The sequence below is a fragment of the Coffea arabica genome, chromosome 9e, assembly GCF_036785885.1.
Source record: "Coffea arabica cultivar ET-39 chromosome 9e, Coffea Arabica ET-39 HiFi, whole genome shotgun sequence".
In the NCBI taxonomy this organism is placed as follows: domain Eukaryota; kingdom Viridiplantae; phylum Streptophyta; class Magnoliopsida; order Gentianales; family Rubiaceae; genus Coffea; species Coffea arabica.
In genome coordinates this window covers 35,859,871-35,879,974 of record NC_092327.1, presented here as the reverse complement: position 1 = coordinate 35,879,974, position 20,104 = coordinate 35,859,871, and the positions used below count along the sequence as shown (strand labels likewise).

At 36.9% G+C, this 20,104-nt stretch overlaps 3 protein-coding genes and 1 long non-coding RNA gene across 6 annotated transcripts; 3 read left to right on the top strand and 1 right to left on the bottom strand.

Annotated features, from left to right (window-relative positions):
• Positions 1-614: 614 nt before the first annotated feature.
• LOC140014703 (apyrase 1-like) lies at positions 615-7,283 on the top strand. Its single transcript, XM_072065801.1, has 7 exons — positions 615-815; positions 3,675-3,767; positions 4,643-4,848; positions 4,965-5,015; positions 5,059-5,083; positions 6,877-7,050; positions 7,113-7,283. Exons 1-7 carry the CDS (start codon positions 615-617, stop codon positions 7,281-7,283), a joined length of 921 nt encoding a protein of 306 aa, XP_071921902.1.
• Positions 7,284-10,051: 2,768 nt separating this feature from the next.
• On the top strand, positions 10,052-12,805 carry LOC113709370 (disease resistance protein RPM1). Its single transcript, XM_072065800.1, has one exon. The coding sequence runs from the start codon at positions 10,052-10,054 to the stop codon at positions 12,803-12,805; it is 2,754 nt and encodes a 917-aa protein (XP_071921901.1).
• A 415-nt stretch (positions 12,806-13,220) lies between these two features.
• LOC113709363 (uncharacterized) lies at positions 13,221-15,612 on the top strand. The gene is made up of 2 exons (XR_003452656.2): positions 13,221-15,066; positions 15,217-15,612. It is a non-coding gene; the product is annotated as an uncharacterized lncRNA (long non-coding RNA).
• Positions 15,613-15,996: 384 nt separating this feature from the next.
• Positions 15,997-17,996, bottom strand: LOC113709362 (uncharacterized). 3 transcript variants are annotated; one of them, XM_027232109.2, is made up of 2 exons: positions 17,718-17,996; positions 15,997-16,495 (listed from the first exon to the last, which is right to left on the bottom strand). In XM_027232109.2, exons 1-2 carry the CDS (start codon positions 17,942-17,944, stop codon positions 16,114-16,116), a joined length of 609 nt encoding a protein of 202 aa, XP_027087910.1. In that variant the 5' UTR covers positions 17,945-17,996; the 3' UTR covers positions 15,997-16,113. The 3 variants fall into 3 exon arrangements, with proteins under 3 accessions (XP_027087910.1, XP_071922476.1, XP_027087911.1); XM_072066375.1 differs by having other exon boundaries at positions 15,997-16,505; positions 17,718-17,994; XM_027232110.2 differs by having other exon boundaries at positions 15,997-16,526; positions 17,718-17,981.
• Positions 17,997-20,104: the final 2,108 nt, after the last annotated feature.

The following is a 20,104-nucleotide window of genomic DNA, read 5'->3' as shown; positions in this document are numbered from 1 at the left end:
ACGAGGGAGTATAGTGAGAGTGCCTGTGACTACGTAGAGCCATTCCTCTCCCGCTACCATGATGTATGGGAGGACATGTCCGTCGATAGGGAGCGCTACGATCCTTCCCGGTCTAGGAGTTCCTTTCTTAAGGACACTAGTGCCCGCTATGTGCAGCGATTCTTAGCCTACAGCTACTCAGGGCGCAAGGACAGCTCCGGTATACTCTCCCGCCCCGAGTTTTTCTTCCTCTGGAGTATGAAGAATAACATTAAGGTCAACTTGGGGTGTTGGTTGGCGGCGCAGTTCAAGACGGTTTTGACCAAGAAGAACAAGCCTCTGATCCTTGGGTCCTTTATCACTCACTTGGCGACCGAGCTAGGGGTTCTTAACCTGGAGGACCATGACTTACATTTGGCATTCGAGATGGAGCTCTTGGATGCGGATTGCTTAGAGAGGATGGGAGTCGTCGAGCGCTTGCCCGATGGTTCCTACCAGTTTACCCCTCCGGGACCACCTCGAGCTCCGGGTGCACGCCCTACGCCCCGACCAGGACCCTCTTCCTTTCATGAGTCGGCCGAGGACACGGCTGGGCCGTCATCTTCTGCACCACCTCCACGCCGTGGGACTTCTGAATGACAGCAACTCCGGGAGCAGGTTCAGGATTTGCAGGCCCGGATGACCAACGTCGACGCCAATGTCGCCGGCATAGCACAGAATTTGGTGCAGTTTCTGATGCATACAGGCTATGCACCTCCGTTTCCACCTCGCCCTCCGCTATGACCCGATTTCAGGGAAGTTTGGCTGATTCCCCTCTCACTTTTGCTTCACTTTTGGTTCTTATTTGTCATATTGAGGACAATGTGTCCTATAGGTGTGGGGGGGATCTAAAGTTATGCTAGTGTGCATGTTTTTAGTAGTTTTCAATTTTCAGCTTTCCATTTTAGTAGTTTTTAGTGTTTTTAAGTTTTTAGTTTTCTTAAGTTTTTAGTTTTGGGTTTTAGTTTTTAGCTTTTTTTCGTTTTATTTTCTTTCGTTCATTCTCTTTCAATCTTGTTGGTTAATGTTACAAAAAAGAAAAAAGAAAAAAAAAAGTCAAAAAAAAAAGTGAGTTTTTAGTTTTAGTAGTTTTTCGTAGTTTCATTTCTAGTTGCTTATTTTCCGTTCTTTCTTCTTGGTGCTTACCTTTCATGTGAATGCTAAAATTGAGATGTGGACTTATTGACTCCAAGTCTACTTTTGCCAAGTTTTTAAAATACAAAATGTATCGGGTTAGTGTGGTTGGGTCCTGAATATCTCCTTGGTGAATTTTGAACTGTTTGACTCTTTCGAGTTCTTTGTTAACTTTTCTAGGCATTGGGAATGACTGTTGGCATTTTAATGTGAACTGATCCAATATTGACTCCAGTTCTCCATGTTTGGCAATAATGAGGCGAGCTGCCCCTGTGTTTAGTTGTTAGTGCTGTTATTTTGCGTTTCTGCTTTGATTAGCTGTGAATAAGCTTGACTGTACTCCTCTATTGGCTACTACCGAGTAACCGGGAATCTGCACCTAAAAGTGTCGATTCTCGCGTCAAAAGGTGGTACTTAATATGAGTACGTGGTTGCATAGCGGTAGGAGCTGAGTAACCGGGCTCCTTCATCTAAAAATGTTGGAGTTCGCGTCAAAAGGTTCCGGCGGCTAGAGACTAAGTCTTCGTGTGTCAAATATTATTAGGTGCTTTAAAAAAAAAAAGACAAAAAAAAGGAAAAAAAAGAGAGAATACATAATAGGGAAGCTTGCTGGTTTATGGACTCCATATGGGGACTTGTGTGAATATTTGGACCATTAGCTGATAAATGCTGTGTGTCATTCCTTTTCCTTAGACTAGTTAATTTGGAAATTGAAGGAGTTTGCGGTAGAGGCTAACTGGGGGGATGTTTCTCGGATTTTAACTACTAGTGTCCGATATATGATTTTCTCTTGAATCTCTTGGCAATGTGGTAGATTAGAGTGATGACCACTGTCAACTTTTTGGGGTCTGTCCACTTTTCTTATGCTTGAGGGCAAGCATGGTTTAGGTGTGGGGGGAATTGATAGGGTATAATTTGTTAGTAATTTTATTATTAATTTCCCCTTTCATCCCTGATAAATATTGTGTTAATTGCAGATATCTACTTATATTTGGTTTGTGGCCTTTATTTCAGGGATAGAACGGAAAACTACCAAACATGAGGGATTTTCTGGAGAAAATTGAGTCTTCAAGCGAGTCACAGGCCAGGGCCACAGTGCTGAAAAGAACTGGACTCCCATCCCTTTATTCTTGTTGACCAAGAGGATTACAACCGGAGACTTTGGCAGAGAGAACTTGAAGGCTTGGGCCTTTGACTTCGGTGGGGGCCACGGAGGAAAGGAAAAGGGCTTTGGTCCTTTGGTTCTTAAAGGAAAAGCAACGTACAAAGCCTAAGGAAACTAAGAAGAAATGGGGCAGCTTGTGGCCAATTGGTGGGGACCACTGGATATCTTTCCTTTGGCTTTAAATAGGGAGCTAACGTACGAAGACGGACGGCCAGCTTTTAGTTTTAGTTTCTTAGCCTAGTCTTTAGTTTAGTTTTTCCTTCTTTTGACTGGCCTCTGACACACGTCAGGTGTTCCACAAAATTCTCCAACGGGAAAAACACCTTTTATTCCTTGCTTCTTAATAGAAAACGCTATGCCTTTGCAATCCATTAATTCGTGTGGTGATTTAATTATGCGGCGTGGTTAAATCTTCCATCTAGTCAAGGGTCAACTTGACGGCGCAGTCCCGAAAATCTGTGAGATCTAATTAGTTTTCACGTGTTCCTCTATTTATTAATATTTGCACGTTATCTGCTTGAATTTTCATGGGATTATTTTATTAATTGGATGTCAAGGGCCCGATGTTCAATGTGATTTATTAATCTCGTGCCAATTTAGTCAATTAAATCCGTAATTGTTTGATTGATTAATGTTAGTGGCAACTGGTGTGTTTACACATTAGGGGAACGTGCAATCTAATTTAAATAACCCTCGTAGCGTGTTATTGGTTAGGGCTAGGTTTTTCTAGTTATTAATGCAATTGGAAAATTAATTCCTACGGTCGTACCTAGGAGTACTTTTCTGGTTAGAGGTGATTAATGGTCGTACCTTGGTCATCTATAATTTAAGGAAAATTGGTCGTCAGACTATAACTAGCCTATTAATACATTAAGTGAACCTCTCTTGCATCAATGATCGGATGATTGGACTGTGCCTGAGTAGTTGTATCCTTGGCTAGAATTTATTTATTCTTGATTTAATTCCTGTTTTACTTGTGCTAGTGATTTATTTATTTTTAATTAAATTGTTTAATTATTTTTAGTTTCATTCCGGTGAAATCCCCCCTTATCAATTGGACTTTAAAAAGAGACAGATATCTCCAGTCCCTGAGGAGACGACCCTACTTGCCACTGTCTACTATTTAGTAATTTTTGTCTATTAATTAATTCTGGTATATCGGGTTAAGCAAACTCTTCGGGAACAGGGTGAATCAAGTAACTCATTGCACACCTAGAGTCCCTGCTCCAGTACCTAGGATTGATTATTGACTGCTTTTAGTGGTATCTAGGTTCTATATTTATTATTATTATTGCACAGGCTGACGACCTGTCATACATGTTAGCCTGCTGTTTCACCAACATTTTGCTTGCTGCAGATAAGAAGTTTTCTCAAGAATGAAGGTAGCTTTTACTATGAAGTTGATGATGTTGCCATCGTAGATAGAACACAAGAAAGTGTTTACAAATGGGTATGTTGTTTGAAGACTATATATCCAGAACTTTTGCATCAATTATATGTTCATCGTTTACATTTATTTGACATAGTTTTTGCCTGAGCCGTGAACTATATGGAAGACTGCTTTATCATTTTAGAATCTCATCTGAGTTGTTACTAAATCATTCTTCTGCTTTAGTTTTCTTGCAGCCACTGTATTTTTTCTGTGCTGCAATGAGCTTATGTCTTTGTTCTCCTTGATGTTGTTGAAGTACCAATATGCTCATTAATCTCAAAATTTGCCTATTAGAGGAATCCCTGACAAGTTTTTAATGTGGGGAGGCAACAATTTGACTTAATTCCAGAAAATTGTTTTTGGCAATTCAACCTGAGAAGATTCAACTAAGCGGATATTGTTAGCCTGTGGTTTTTGGAATGCTTTGGTGAAAAATATGCAGCTGCAAAACATGAAAACACCACTGTGCTACATCTGCCTAAAGAGGGATCACTTGCCCTTTCATTAGCCAAATATTGGTTTTCTTCAAGTAAATTAAAAATTCATGAAGGAATAACTTCAAAAAATTCATTGTAACATACATGGCCATATGATCAATATATATAGAATAAAACAAATGAAGGAAAACGGATCAATAACGGAAACACTTTGCATCATCCAGTTCTCTACACGAGTTAAAATTCAAATGATATAAGAGGTTATGGGATTTTAAAGTGCATCCTCTGGGAGTTGTGGCTTGTGGAGGTTCAGTCGGTGATACTAGAAGCTATTCTAATCATATGTAATGTCTTGTAGATAGGGATACGTATTAGAACACAATAGATTAATCAATCAACATTCAGAGGCTTACTCCAGTCTCCGGTTTTCATATTATATCCCATTTTTTTGTGCAGATTACCACAAATTATCTGTTAGGAAGTTTGGGCAAGAACTGTTCAAGTTCAGTTGGAGTGATTGATCTTGGAGAAGAGGCTGTCCAGATGGTTTATGCTATGTCAAACACAAATGCCTTAAATGCACCAAGAACATCAGTGGGAGACAATGTAGATGTACTGGAGAAATATCTAAATGGAAGAAGATATCATCACTACACCAAAAGGTGATAAAGCATGATCTGCATTTTGCGACATGTCTTCCCCTCATCGACCATATAATTGTTTCAACTCCCATTCTCCTCTGAGTCTATTTTGGTGAAACTGACCTCCTATTTTGCAGGTGTATCCCTCTTATGTTTCATGATGTTTTTCCAGTTTTCTTCTTCCCGTTGTAAATATTGAATGCTTTTCGTGATATTTCAACACATTGACAGTTGTGAGAAGTATGGCATACTCTCGGTTCGAGCCGAAATTCTCAAGCTCTTCAATAACACTAGCAATCCATGTGTTTTAGAAGGCTTTCATGGTTAGGAATACTTGAGCCCTGAATTCTAGTTTGTAGTGAGCACTACGGTATTTTTCTGTGTTTCCTCCTTTCTTTGTGTAGATATGCCTTTTTGTGCATCATCAGGTCAATAGGAAAACCATATTAGCTCCCATGCTGACTAGCAAACTATAATGAACATATGGAACATTAGTTTCATATTTATCTGTTTGTCTGCACTAATTGAAGTGTAAAGCATGTCAGCCAATGGGTTTTTGTCTCATAATCTCATTGAACATACCTCATTCGCTCTTAATTCGCCCAGGAACTTACAGATATGGAGAAGAAAAATATTATGTAACTGTAGTGACGGAGCCAGGATTTTTTTCTTGGGAGGGCCAAAATTTTTTCGAACAAAATTATCTTAATACGTTATGTTCAAACTAATTTGTGTTTATTTAAATATATGACATCTTAAAATATAAAATTTTAATTTTAATTATAAAGGTATGTCTATTTCATAAATATGTAGCATAGTCATAACTAAAATTAAGATAAGAAATAACATTTGATTAAATATCTTATAACATCACAAACCACTTAAGTTGCACATTATGAGAAGATGCTCCAATATGTCACCTGTGCAAATACAAAAATATAACTATGTAATATAAATATAACTATTTTCAATTAAAAAAAAGATAAACGTTATGTTAATATACCTTGAAATTTCATCCTCTTTTATTAAGAGTAAATGGAGTTTTACGTTCTTTCATAGAACTAAATTCATCTCTAATTGAATCGCTGCTAAATTTTCGAACAACTTCCTTTTTTTATGTACATTGTTAGACAGTCATTCAAGAAATTATCTTTTATCTTGTTTTGGAGTTTTGTTTTGATTATATTCACAATTGAAAATGTACTTTCTATAGTTGTAGTTGATATAGAAAGAGTGAGAACAAATATAATCAATCTGCCAATAACAGGATATATCACTCAATTTCTTGTCTTCATCAAGCCTTCAAGTAATTATTTGTATATTTGTATATGAGTCAATAAGAGAATAGATCACTAATTTCAAATTTTTTATCAATTAGGCTAAGGTGTATATTTGTATATGGACCAATAAAGTAATTAATTTTATTTTAGCCCATTGATAATTATGAATTGAATCTTTTATTATAATACATCAAATTGGGTCAATTTATTATGGATCATCAAATTATATGTTTAATTTTTTGAATGTTAAATAATTAGTACAATAAAAAATAAATAACTTTTTTTTGAAGAAAAAATTAAATCAAAAGGTGGCTAATTCACACACACACACACACACACACATATATATATATATATCTATATACTCTCATAATATAAACTAAAATTGTAAAAAATTAGGGGGTCAACTTTGACTTATATATATATTTACATATTATGAATTAAAATTTTCAAAACTTAGGGGGTCCATGGCCCCCCTCTGCCCCCGGCTCCCTTTGGCTCCATCATTGTGTAACTGCTTCTCCATCCGGTTCAAGCATAACTAGATGCAAGGAATTAGTCAGCCAGGCTCTGGGACTCAATAAAATACAGAAATGCAGATGTGGAGAGAAAGAGAGAGATGGAGGGGTGCCTGATCAAGATTAGCTGTACATATCACCAGAATTCTTTTACAAGTCCGTTCAGGTATGCATTGGGCATGCATTATCATTACTGATGCATCTTTTCTTCCCTCGGCATTAATGCTGACCTCAGTAATTTCTATCAACAGCTTGGTCTTATCGATCGCAATGCAGACGCAGCTGTAATTCGTGCAACAGATTATGCGAACGAAGCTGATCGGGCTTGCAGGACAAAAATGCGAGATGCAAAATCCAAATACCGATTGGAGGATCCTAACCTTCCTTATATTTGCATGGATCTAGTGTACCTGTATACTATACTGGTAGATGGATTGGGTACGTCATTTAAGCATCTCAATCTGTTGTTCGTACGTTTATCCTTCAGATTAATCAGGATTCAGGAAAGATGCTGCAATTCACAGGTCTAGATCCTTGGCAAGAGATTAAATTGCTGCATCAGATAACATACCAGGATTGGTTGGCTGGACCAACATGGCCACTGGGCTATGCCATTGATGTTGCCTCATCAATCACAGAAAGCCAAATGACAGCCTAGTCATATGGGGTTTAATTTTGTTGTTATTTTACACTTGTTGTTTATGTTCCTATAGTTATGTCCATTGAAATTTGAAGAGTGCACTTGTGGTTGATCATGACAATTATATAGCCCCTTATTTCCAATTTGCTGTCCCTTTTTCAAACGCGTTGATTAGTATATATAGCCATTTCTGGCTCATTCTACTATTGAATTTAAAAATATCCTAAAATATATCCCAAAAATACCACTAAAAACATCTACAGTAAAAGTTTTTCATATACATTATTACAGCAAAATATTTCAAAAATATCCCAAAAAACAGCTAATCCAAACAGAGCCTAAATTTCACCATTTCCATCTAATGATGTTAGTATTAATTAGCTTTATGTCCCACATTATGCATGACAATTACAAATAATTCAAAATTTAGAATAAAATACTTATAAATTTTTTCATAGAAAACAATTTAAAATTTTTACAATTACATGCAATTCAATGATTATTTTTTAAGTTAGTTTAATAAAATATTTTCTACTTAAAATATAGAAATTTAAATATTTGAACTAAACTAACTAATAAGTAGTATTAGATAACATTAATTAAATTTATTAAATAGTAGTTATCTTTAAAATTAACCAATATTATTCCAAATGTCTTCAGTTGGTTGTATTTACTTCTTTTTTTTATCATTAAGGATAAATTACACTTTTCTCCCCAATGATTTAGCTCTTATCCACCTATACTCTCATATAATTTCAATAACTATATTTGACCCCTCATAATTTGGACTAAAATATCAAAATGACAAGACTTACCTTCTGTTATAGAGTCGACTAAAATATGAAATTTATTTGTAAACCACGAGGGAGTTATGATAGATTTTGAAACCATATAAGGCTATAATAAAAACTGCTAAATCATAGGAGATTAAAGTGTATCGTATGCTATATTAAATTTTTGTCCACTTCAATCATTACAGTTTCTAGATGAGGATAATCTTTACATTTCATCTAATTTCATTACAGAGGTGATTTTCCTTATTTTGACACTTTAATCCAAATTTTGATAATGTTATTTATAGATGTTGTAATTATAAGAGAGTTATGTGCGAAGCCACTAAATCGCACGAGGGTAAAGTATAATTTAACCATTTTTATTCTATATTTTCGTTGACTTTGTCCTTCTTGATTAAGAACTTGTATGAGTTTTTAACAAGAATAAAAACAAAATGAAAACCCACCTTCACGTGGTAGGAGATTTGGTATGGCCCCTACCCGTTAATAACTAGTTCGCAATCTGAAAGAGATTTAGTGAAAGATTCTTGTTCCAATGAAATCCAATCGAGAGCCGCGTAGGATGTACGCTCAAATTGACGATTGGTGCTAACCACATTTGACCGGGCTCATTTAATTAACAAAAGGGTAAATTACATGCAATTAACTTTGTACTCTTGTCTCACTTTGTCGGCTTTGATTTTATTTATTATCAATTTACCCCTTTTTTTGGTACCTTGAGGAACCAAAGTACCCCTTCAATGTCATGCAAAATTCATAAGTAGGGTTCAGTTTTTAGTAGATTTTGAGAAAGGGGAATCAACTAATATTCACTCAGTTTAAAGCATATTGTAAGCCTTGCGAAATTACCTAGAAGCCTTATCTTTCTTCTTCCAATGATAATTGTACCTTTCTTGGTTTTTTTTTTTCAATCATTTTTCCCCTTTAAATCTTTGTCTTCCCCTTCATCATCTTCTTCTGGCTACCACTATCACTACCCTTTAAGATGGCATATTTGCAAATTATGCATTCAATTTTTTCAAAAGTTGAGCTGAGGATTTTAGTCAACCATAGTGACATTGAAGGCAAACAAACAAACAGTTTTAATTTGATCTAACAAAAGTGCCCCCAACACAATAAATAGTAAATGTTTTTATAATGAGTGTTCATTGGGCATGTATTAGTGCACCAAATCCATTATATATGTGTGTGTGTGAGTGCATACACTTACATTGATTGTCCCTTCCTTGTGCTTAAACATTTTTTTTAATATAATTTTTTTTTTTAGTTTTTTTCCAAACATTAACACTTGACACTTTAAACAAATCCAAAAAAGTACACACACACTCACGCACAAGAGGGAAGATAAACAAAAATGAAGGAGTCAAATAAAGACACTCATATAAACATAAGAGGGTCAAGTATAATTTACAAAAAAAAAAAAAAGTTTTTCTAATGGGGGTTAAGTGCTAATAAACAAAATTGAAGGTGATAAAATCAGACAAACATATAAAAATAAGGGCCCTAAGTCAAATTTACTCTTGATAAGGTATACTTTTTCTAATTGATGCCCATAGCGCATTAAATCTATAACCAGTACATGTAAATGCATCCGCGTGCACTCAGTCATGAGAAACCGTCTCAATTGGAAGCTTTCCTTCTCGAACCAGGAAAATTTTGCATTCTTGACCCGGCCAACATTTTATCCTTCTCATTGGTAGAGGAGAAAATAAGCAACAACAAACTCGAGATTGACCTGCATTGCAGAGAGTAACAATAAAATGGCAAAACTAAATTAAAATTAGAAGGCAGACGACTTTGAGTTTGAGGAAAATAAACTACTGTAGTATTAAAAGCAACTTCACAAGTAAATAAAAAAAAAAAAATTGACTTTAAAGTCAAGGACATTGTAACACGCTGCAGTTGCCGGCCGGGGCTGAAAACCCTATAAATGAAGTAAAGATTCTTTGCAATTTTTATATCAACTCATATTCATCTAGCAAAAGAAAAATCATGACAGACCCTTGTGTGCAATTTGTTCTTGCAAAGCTCGATGCTTTTCTAAAGCGAGAATTGCAGTTGCCAAAGAAAGTTGATACTGGAATCCGGACTTTGGGAAGCGAACTGGATTCTATAGCAGCATTTCTGAGTGCAGCTCATCAAAGAGCGGTCCAAGATCAACAAATTTTGAATTGGGTTCGAAAGGTTCAAGATGCAGCTTATGACATCATCGACATTCTTGACCTTTTTGACCATCACAAGGCAGAAAATGGCAGGGCAATATCGGTGACCAGACGGCGGGCATACCGGTCAATTGCCGATCAGATAAATGATATCAAATCAATTCTCGAGGAAATCAACAAGGGTAGAGAAAGATACCCACCAGCAAATTCGTCCCAAGCTGCCTTACCACCAAGTCCAACTACAAACCGTGATTACTCAGATCTTCATCCAAGATTTGCTCCTTTGTTCCTCTCAGATGCTGATGTTGTAGGCTTTGAGGAAGATAAGGACATGCTGATGGCGTGGGCACTAGATATGGTGGATGAGCACAAGGTCATGTTTGTTGTAGGCATGGGTGGATCTGGCAAGACTACTCTTGCCAAGCAAGTATTCGACGCAGTTAAACAAGACTTCTGTTGCTCTGCATGGATCAGTGTTTCAAAGTCCAAGAAGAATCTGGAGATCTTGCGGAACATGTTAGATCAACTATGCAGATGCAGCTCCAGGGCGGAAACAGCCCCAACTCTCCTGCAGCAAAGCTTGGACTTCTACATCAACCGCATTAAGGAGTATTTGCTGGATAAGAGGTATGTAATTGTCCTCGATGATCTGTGGGTTGATGATGTTTGGAGATCTATTATGTTAGCATTGCCAAGAAGGAATAGGAGTAGAATAATCATCACCACGCGAAGAGGGGATATAGCCTATTCACTGAAAGATGGATCCGTTGATGTCCATCCCATTCAGCATCTATCTCTAGAAAAGGCTAAGGAACTCATTCACAGAATCGCCTTTCCAGGGTCTCGTATATGCCCTCCAGCTTTAGCTACACTGTCCAATGAAATTCTAGGAAAATGTGAAGGGCTACCATTGGCAATCACTGAAATTGGTCACCTTTTGTCAACTAAGGGGGAAAGGGAACCTGAATGGAAAAAATTGCGTGATAGTCTTGCATCAGAACTGACAAGCCATGGCCGGCTTGCAAATATTGCAAAAGTGTTGATTCTTAGTTATGATGACTTACCTTACCATCTTAAAAACTGTTTTCTGTTGATGAATACTTTTCCCCCTAATCACCCCATCCAGCGCACAAAGCTAATACGGTTATGGATAGCAGAAGACTTCATCACAGAAGGGAACAATGGAAAAGAACTCGAAGATTTGGGGGAAGAATACCTGAACGAGCTCATTCAAAGAAACTTGGTTCAGGTGTGGCAAATGGACATCGATGGGAGACCAAGAACTTGTCATGTTCAAAATATTATGCATGAGATTGTTCTCTCACAGCTTCAAGATGAAAAGTTTTGTGAAGTTTATCCAGAACAACGTACATTTGCCGTCAGTAACGAAAGGATCAGGCGAATATCGATCCATAAAGGTGATCTAGGCCAGCTGTGCCCAAATCTTCGTGCTCGTGCTTTGCTAATATTTGACTCATTGGATCCATACCAGCACTCCATTCCAATTGGCTATTCAAGCTTAAAGATGTTGAGGGAATTGCATCTGGAGGGTGCAAACTTGGACATGTTTCCTGCAGACATTGAAGAACTATTGTTGTTGAGGTACTTGTGTTTGAGGAATACAGGAATCAGAAGCATTCCGAAATCAATAGGAAAGCTTAAGCACCTTGAAACCTTGGACCTCAAACAAACATTAGTCAGAACGCTGCCAAAAGAAATATGCCATCTTTCTAAGCTTCGTTACTTACTTGTTTACAGATATGACATTGAACATTATGTGGCATTTAACACAATTAAAGGATTTGAGGTCGCAGGAGAGATCACGTGGTCGGCCAATCTTCGCAAGCTACTGTTTGTGCAAGTCAATAAAAATCACAAAATCATTGTTGCAATGCGAGGCCTCAGAGAACTGAGACGGCTGGGAATCATGGGTTTGCGCAAAGAAGATGGAAGGATCTTGTCTGAGACCATTCAAATGCTGCCAAATTTGCATTCTTTGAATGTGGCAGCAGAAAATGAGGCTGAAGTTTTAGACATGCAAGAAATTTCACATCCTCCTCGACTCCAGCGTTTGTATTTGAATGGAAGACTGGAGAGGATGCCTAGCTGGATTTCCAAACTTCACGATCTGGTAAGGCTTCGTTTGAAGTGGTCTCGGCTGGATCAACAGTCCAACAATCCCATTAATAGCCTTCAAGATCTTCCTAATTTACTAGAACTCCAGCTGCTTGACGCCTATAATGGGGAGCAACTGGATTTCAATGCTGGCAAATTTCAGAAGCTCAAGATACTGGAGTTGGAGCTCCTTCCACAGCTGAAAATGGTCATAATGGAACGCAATTCATTGCCTTGTCTACAAAAGCTGATCATAAGGCGATGCGGTCAGTTAAGGCATATTCCAGTTGGTATAGATGACCTCAGCCAACTCAAGGAGATTCATTTGTATGATATGCCGAGAAATTTTGTCTCCATGCTCGAGAAAAATGGTGGCAGTCTTTATCAGCTTGTACATCATGTGCCATTAATACGTTCTTATGATGCTCAGAATGGTGGACGGTGGGATGTGAAAGATCTTTCTGATTGATTAAAAAAAGAGATCAAAATGAGAGATTCATTCCCCCTTTTTGGTAAGGCAAAAATTTCGGTTGTGTAAATTTATGAATTATATGTAATTCCTACAGTCACAAGATCAGAATTTTCTTTTGTGAAATAATTTTAGTACTACTATACAAGTTGCTCTATTTTACACCATGTCATGCGAGCCTTCTCCATTATATCATTCTCAAAGGGTTTTGTGAAAGTGAAGAACGAAGAATGCAACTAAAGCCAATTAGCTTTTGATCGCAGTTAGTACATTCAAAGAAGTTCGTGTGTAAATTTCAGTTAGCTTTACTTCATGGAACTTCAGATAAGATCAGTTATATTAATGTATTAGGGGCCGGCGGGGGGGGGGGGGGGGGGAGGAGAAAGTCTAAGCTCATATTTTCTAACTATTTTCTTAGTCTTAGTTTCAACTCGATCGTTTTTCTAACTAAGATGCAATCGCATATCATCTAGAAGAGAATTTTCGATGGAATGAAAAGATTAATCTAAAGTAAGACATTATGAAATTACATATTTAAACCAATCTAAATTAATTTATCAAATTAAGTTACATATTTATTGTTAGTGGTTGCCTGATTGGATTTATTTTGCTGAGTACATGGGATCATAGCCCATGTTCCTGTTTATTTTGGTAGTTGCCTTTTAATTAATTCAAACCAGGAAGTTCTAGTATATCCACTGGTTGATATAATTTGGCGTGTGGAGCTATGTTTCTTGAAAGTTAAAAGCTGAATAGTTTTTTTTTTTTTGGAGGAAACAGTGAAACTCCGTGAGCTAAAAAAGAAAGCCTACGAATTGTTCATTATTTTTTGTGGAGTTATAAATAAATAAAATTTGGTTAAATATTTGTCTGTATATATGATTATATTCTCTCTTCCCACATATATTTATGTGGTAAAAAATACCTACTCTGAAATATAATTTTAGTACAATATATTATTAGTGCAACAATAACCTACTTACATTCCCCTTGGTTAATTCGATTTCCTTGTCTGTAAGCTTTGTAACAAATTACATTAGTGTTAAGCAATGGCACCTGCTGAAGGGGGGATAGCAACGGGTGCTCTGAGGAGCCCACCCCGTGGCAGAGCTGAGCATTGTCCGATTGGAAGCCGGACAGCGACTGAGCAAGTGGAAAGAAATGTGGTCGCGGCCGTGACACCAGAGCCGTTGTCGGTTGAGCTCCTTATAGGGTGAGTTTGAAGAACCCATTGGCATTTGTGGCTGTAGTTGCCACAGTGCTGGCAATGGTAGTGGTACTGGTACCAGCAAGATTGCGAGTGATCGAGACATTGGCTCCAGATAGAGGAGGAGTAATGCCAATAGGTAAAAGATTCCCCGTATTAGTGCAAAACAAGCGACCAAAAATGGTAGCTGAAGCTACAGGTAATGCAATCTTGTCAAGTGCGACGGTGGACGGGGTAATAGCAGTCGTGAAAACAATGAGGAGAGCAAGGCCAAGAAACAAATCATTATGTGCTGATGAGAAGCCATGACTGCAGATATCAAGTATGCGGCTTTTGCTGGGAATGCTTGGGAGAAGACAAGCTTATATAATAGAATTTTGGCCCTGGGGAATGTAGATGATGGTTATCAAGGTAGCTATCCTTTGAAGTCTTACACCTATTTACCCTTTCAAGTTTCTTTCGTATTTTTGCTAGGTTAGAAATTATGACCACTTCATCCAGGAAATACGAGAATGATTGGTTTGATAATAGGTATCCACTTTTGTAAACTTCATAGCCATTGGGTCTATTTTCTTTTGAATTTTAGTAGCATGACAAGTCTGTCATTTTGGAAGTTTCCCACATACTACAGCTCTCTCTATCCTTAATTATTTATCACTTCATGTAAGACATAGGCGAAAATATCTACAAATCAGGGATGGAAATACCTAACATAAAGGGATAAAATACGCAACGGATCTTCTGTATCACACCCTGTCTCACATCCTGTCCCACTTCTTAGAATCTCGCCAAGTGTCCCTTAATAAACCAACCTCTCAAACAACCCAACTCAGACCATATTAAATTAATTAATCGATTAACCGGACAAAGAAACTTAATCTCTTTAATCAATATAATCAAAACCAAGAAAAATAAAAACTCTTTAACCAAAATTACAATTTATCAACGGAAAAAACCCTATAACTCAAACAACCTCTGTCCTCTTCATCATCTCTTCTCATGGGAAACAACTTTTTTACGAGGATTAGATAAAGCTTCGAAGCTCTTCCCAAAGGTGAGAAACAACTTATTTCTTAAAAACCTTGGTGGGTTTCTTATGGTCCGAAGTTGTGTTTGAGCATGCAACTTAATTCTGCTACCTCCGGAATTTGAACGGTTCTGGTAATCTTTGCATCTTTTTTTTTTAAAAATAATTTGCTTTCAGGGCATTTTCTTTCTAGCTACGCAGGCCAATTTGATGTAATTTGCTAAGCTCACCACCTGTTCGAGCAAATTCCTAAGAGGAAGATGAATCAAACTGTAAGGTAAAAGGGAAAAGGGTTGCTCCCATATTTATTAGGAGGGTGTTTTGCGTTTTATACGTTTGATTTTGTTTATTAGGACTGCCTGTAGGCTTGTAATTAGTAGTTAGAAAATATGTTAAAGTTTGCATGATGGTTACTTTTTTGTGCTGGCACATGCGATCCTTGTCTCCCTTCTCTGCGCAGGCCAATCAAACTGTAAGCTTCTAATTTGCTTAATTTGCTAAGCTAAGCAGGCCAATTTGATGTAATTTGCTAAATTTGTTTGAGGACTCTTAGAGTGGAAAGTTCAAGGTCCATACGAACTCAATATTATTTACTCTCTGGCCTTTTCAGTCGTGCAGAATTAAGAGTTTTGTGGGGACTATGCCAGCGATGCTCTGTATTATATGGAGATAATACTTGAGGGCAAGGAGTTCATATATTCTTTGATTCCGTGACTACAGTTGCTGTATTTGATTTGTGCCAACAAAGTAAGCGAGCCTTTGGACTTTTTCCCATAACGTTTGAAAGAAACTTGAAATTCAAAAGAAGATATGAAAAGGTAGGCTCCCGCTGCCGATGCTTTAGCACATTGAGCCATCCAACTCACAGACTGGCTCTCATGGTCAAACATATTCAACAGCCTCTTGTTCGAATGGGAAGGATAAGATTCAGCAACATTTTAAACAAGTACAAACTCATTCTCAAGAATGTTCAAGTAATTCATAATTTTGGTTTTAATATCATGCTCCACAGTACCTTCCTCTGCACCCCCATGAAGTACATGATTGCTCAAATTTGCAATAATTTCCTTTAAGCTAAATGTAGATGAATCCCAATACTGTAGCATTTGAAAATAAGAGAACAACCCGTACAAAGTCAAGTCTCAATTGATCAATTGTTTCTGAACATTGGAACTTTGGGTACAAAGTCAAGAACTTATTGAAGGCTTCATTAAAGCCAGGAATGGATTCTTCAGTGCAAAATGTCCTATCAGACAATGACCCATCTTCAGAAGCCTCCTCAAGAGCCTCCCTTAGTTTGTTCTTGAGAGTTGATGGCTTTGCCTTACCCCACTCCTCCTCCTCCTCCACGCAAGAACCTTTCCTCTCCTGCTCTTCTTGTCCATCATCAAGGTTGCGCAGAATGATATAGGCTTCCATAGTCTCAGATGCATTAACACGAATCAGTTCCAGTTGACTGAAAAAACCTATCATCATATCAGATACCCCTGCAATATTAGGGAAAAAGTTACAAGCTCTACATGATTGAAGCTTCATTATGCATAACATTCTGCAAATAAGAGATTTCAATTATCTAAGTTTCATAATTTTCATAAACATTGAACTTTGTAAACAACAACAATGAAGTGAATGAATACATAAACCCTGCAACTAGTCACACTAATACAAGTCAAGATGGCACCTCTATCAATATAGACCAAAACCAGAAAACCATTGCAATTTGCTGCAGCAAATGTAACTTTAAAATTATCGGTAAACTTATCCTTTAAAATTTAGAAAAACTAAACGTAACAAAAGAACTTTGGGGGAAAGAGAGAGTGAGAAAGCATTTCTCTGTTAGTTGCACAGCACCCCAGAAAGAATTCGAAGAGCATGGTGATTAAAACAAGGAAATTCATCATTTTTCAGACACAGGATAAAAATTGTTATGTAGATTCTAGCTTCTTTTTTGAGCTCACCATTTAATAAAGCTTTGGAGAACACTGTACAACCGATAACTAGTTTGTCCCAAAAAAAAAAGACAAAAAAGTAAATGAGGTGATTGGATAAACAAACTAAAGACTAATTTATCATCCTTCTGCTCTGAGTGAGCTTTACAAGTATAAATTCAGAATAATGAAAGGGCAAAAAATTAAAGCTATAATTGTTATTAGAGAAATAATAAATAAAAGGACCCCAAAAACTAACAGAAGAAGAGCTCTACAGAAGATAGGAATAGGCTCGCCTAAACCTATTTATTGGAATATGCTTTCCACACTGCAAAACAAGGAACTACACTCAAACAAGTAAAGGTTATACAGAAAGGCATGAACGGAAATCCAATCCATAAGCCAGCCTAGGTCGCCAATTGAATTCACAGTCCCTATCACAGATCAAAGGATGAAATTTCAGAACATTCAGTAAAGTATCCACGATGCAACCAATCAGCAGCTTCACTCAGTACATTCAACAATCAACCGCCCAAATATCCCTCCACTTTAACCAGAAACAAAACCCACCTAACGCCATCCATCAAAAACCTCAAACAATAAAAAAATCACTACAAATGGCAAAACAAATAAAAAAAAAACCGCAACCGAGAGAACAAAAAATGAAACCGCAATAAACTCGTCCAGGGTGCACTAAAAAGCAATCTGGATTTTCTAGAAAGGCAAAAGATAAAGATAGCAGCTTGATACCCGATACTAGTTTCAATTGCTTCAATGGAGTGAATGCCATGCTTCGGAGCAGCGCAGGTGACAATTTTGAAAAAGCTGTTGGAATTCCATCGATGGGTTGGAGGGGGGAAAAGGGAAAAGGGTTTTGAGGAATCCGAAGGAGGAAGAAGAAGAAGAGTCAGTGAAGCAGAGGCTGAAACAACCGTAATTATGTTTTTATTTTTCTTCGTAAAAAAGTTGTTTCTCATAGAAGAGATGATGAAGAGGACAGAGGTTGTTTGAGTTATAGGGTTTTTCCCTTGATAAATTGTAATTTTGGTTAAAGAATTTTTATTTTTCTTGATTTTGGTTATATTTGTTAAAGAGATTAAGTTTTTTTGTCCGGTTAATCGATTAATTAACTTAATATGATCCGAGTTGGGTTGTTTGAGAGGTTGGTTTATTAAGGGACACTTGGCGAGATTCTAAGGAGTGGGATAGAATGTGAGACAGGGTGTGGTACAGAAGATCCGTTGCGGATAAAATAAAGATAGGCGTGAGAAAAGTAGTGGCCAAGAGTTTGCTTTCACAGGGAAAAATGGGGACTTGGACAAGTACAGTCGTTCACATTATAGTGGTATATTTTTGTTGTATTTGCTATACGGATTAGTGTACAATCATATTTACTCCTCCCTTAACAAGCCATCATTAAAATTTTAAAACCCTAGACAATTCGAAAGCCAAATACATCACCTTAAACAAAAAAAAGGCAAAATTTTGCATGCCCCAAAAAAAAAATTGTAAGCAGAAAAAGGGGGCCAGCAACAAAATTTGCTCCAACATCAGTAGTAAAGTTGGGATTTTAGTAGTGGGATTTTAGTTAAGCTCACTTTTGTTTCAGAAGACAAGCTTTTATATATGCAGATGTTTGGACTTGAGGGATGTAAAGGACAGTTATCAGGATAGCTATTCTTAAATTCTGAAGAGAAAAAGTGAAAACTTGATAGAGGCTATGCCTCCAGCTATACCTACAACCAGGTTTGTACCCTCACTTCCCTTTAAATCTTACTCTTGATATGTATACTACTAGTTGCAATAGTAGCAGTGTATTGCACATTAGCTCGTTAATCTCATTGCAGTTACTGAAACGAAAATCATCTCATCTCAAGACTAATAAAAAGGAAAAGAGTTTTAATGATTTAGGCTGTTCTAAATTATGTTTTAGCTAAGCAGAAGGAATCATCAGTTGAGTTGATTCATTTTCAAGTCCGAACATTTAGACCAACATCACTTGATTGAGAGAACAAATTTGTTATTGTTATAATGAAACAAAACTACTATCTTAATGCTATTTTTTTCAATATATTAGTATCTTAATGAGGTGATTATTTTGTTTATCAGCATGTATTAAATTTGACTTCTCGTAGGATGGGTGATATCTCGTAATTGTAATTCAAACATGTATCACTATTATAACTTATTATTTTTCTTGGATAAAAATTAGGTAGAGATTAGTTAACTAAGGTTTAGCATTGTTGACTCTTTTTGGATGCATTAATCGATGTGTGTAGGCTTTTATTTCCATTGAATGGAAGGCAGCTCGTAAAGGAGAGGGCTGATGCGAGAAGAAAATGGGGTTGTGCTCGTCTACATTTTAGAGAAAGGTGGGTTTTTGGAGTGTGATGGGTGTTGGAAAGAGCCGGGTTGCGCTTGGAGGAACGGTTAGGTGATGGGACAAGAAGGTGTCAACTTGGGATTTGAAGAGGGATTGACTTCTCTTCGATGAATTCTCCCCTCATTTTTCACAATACACATTTGGATGCATATTACACACGTTTGTCTTCATGTACTATGAAGAGACATGATCATTTTAAATTTAACTAATTTTAACCCTTGTTAATAAATGAAAATAAGTGTCCTATATGCATATGTACACTGCAAGAAATAAAGAAAGAATCCACTGAAAATGAGCTAAAATAGGTAGGGAAGGTAGCGGGTGTAAGTATATTCGAGAAAAAGAGTTTCGCTTGAGGAATGGGTATGATAGTTGGGGGAAGAAGGGGTTGGTAACGATGGCCAGAAAATGATGAATGTACTCTTCTTCTTTTTTTTTGGTTGGATTCTTGCATGAACGGTAGTGATTTCATTTTATATCAAAGGAGGTAAGTGTAATATTATTGAAACAAGGAAGGGGTTGAATGTAATTATCATAAACCTCAAAGGAGGTTTATGAAATTATACCATAAAAATATAGATGGTGTTAGGTGAATATAGTAAAACGATTGGGCCAGAAAAAAATAGTTAAACAATTGCGGGATAACGCGGTAGAATACAAAATCATAGAAGGGTTAAATAATAATAATTGACCCTTTTATCTATTAGATTTACATTACTTGGATATTATAAGCGTCCATAATTAGTTTAATTAT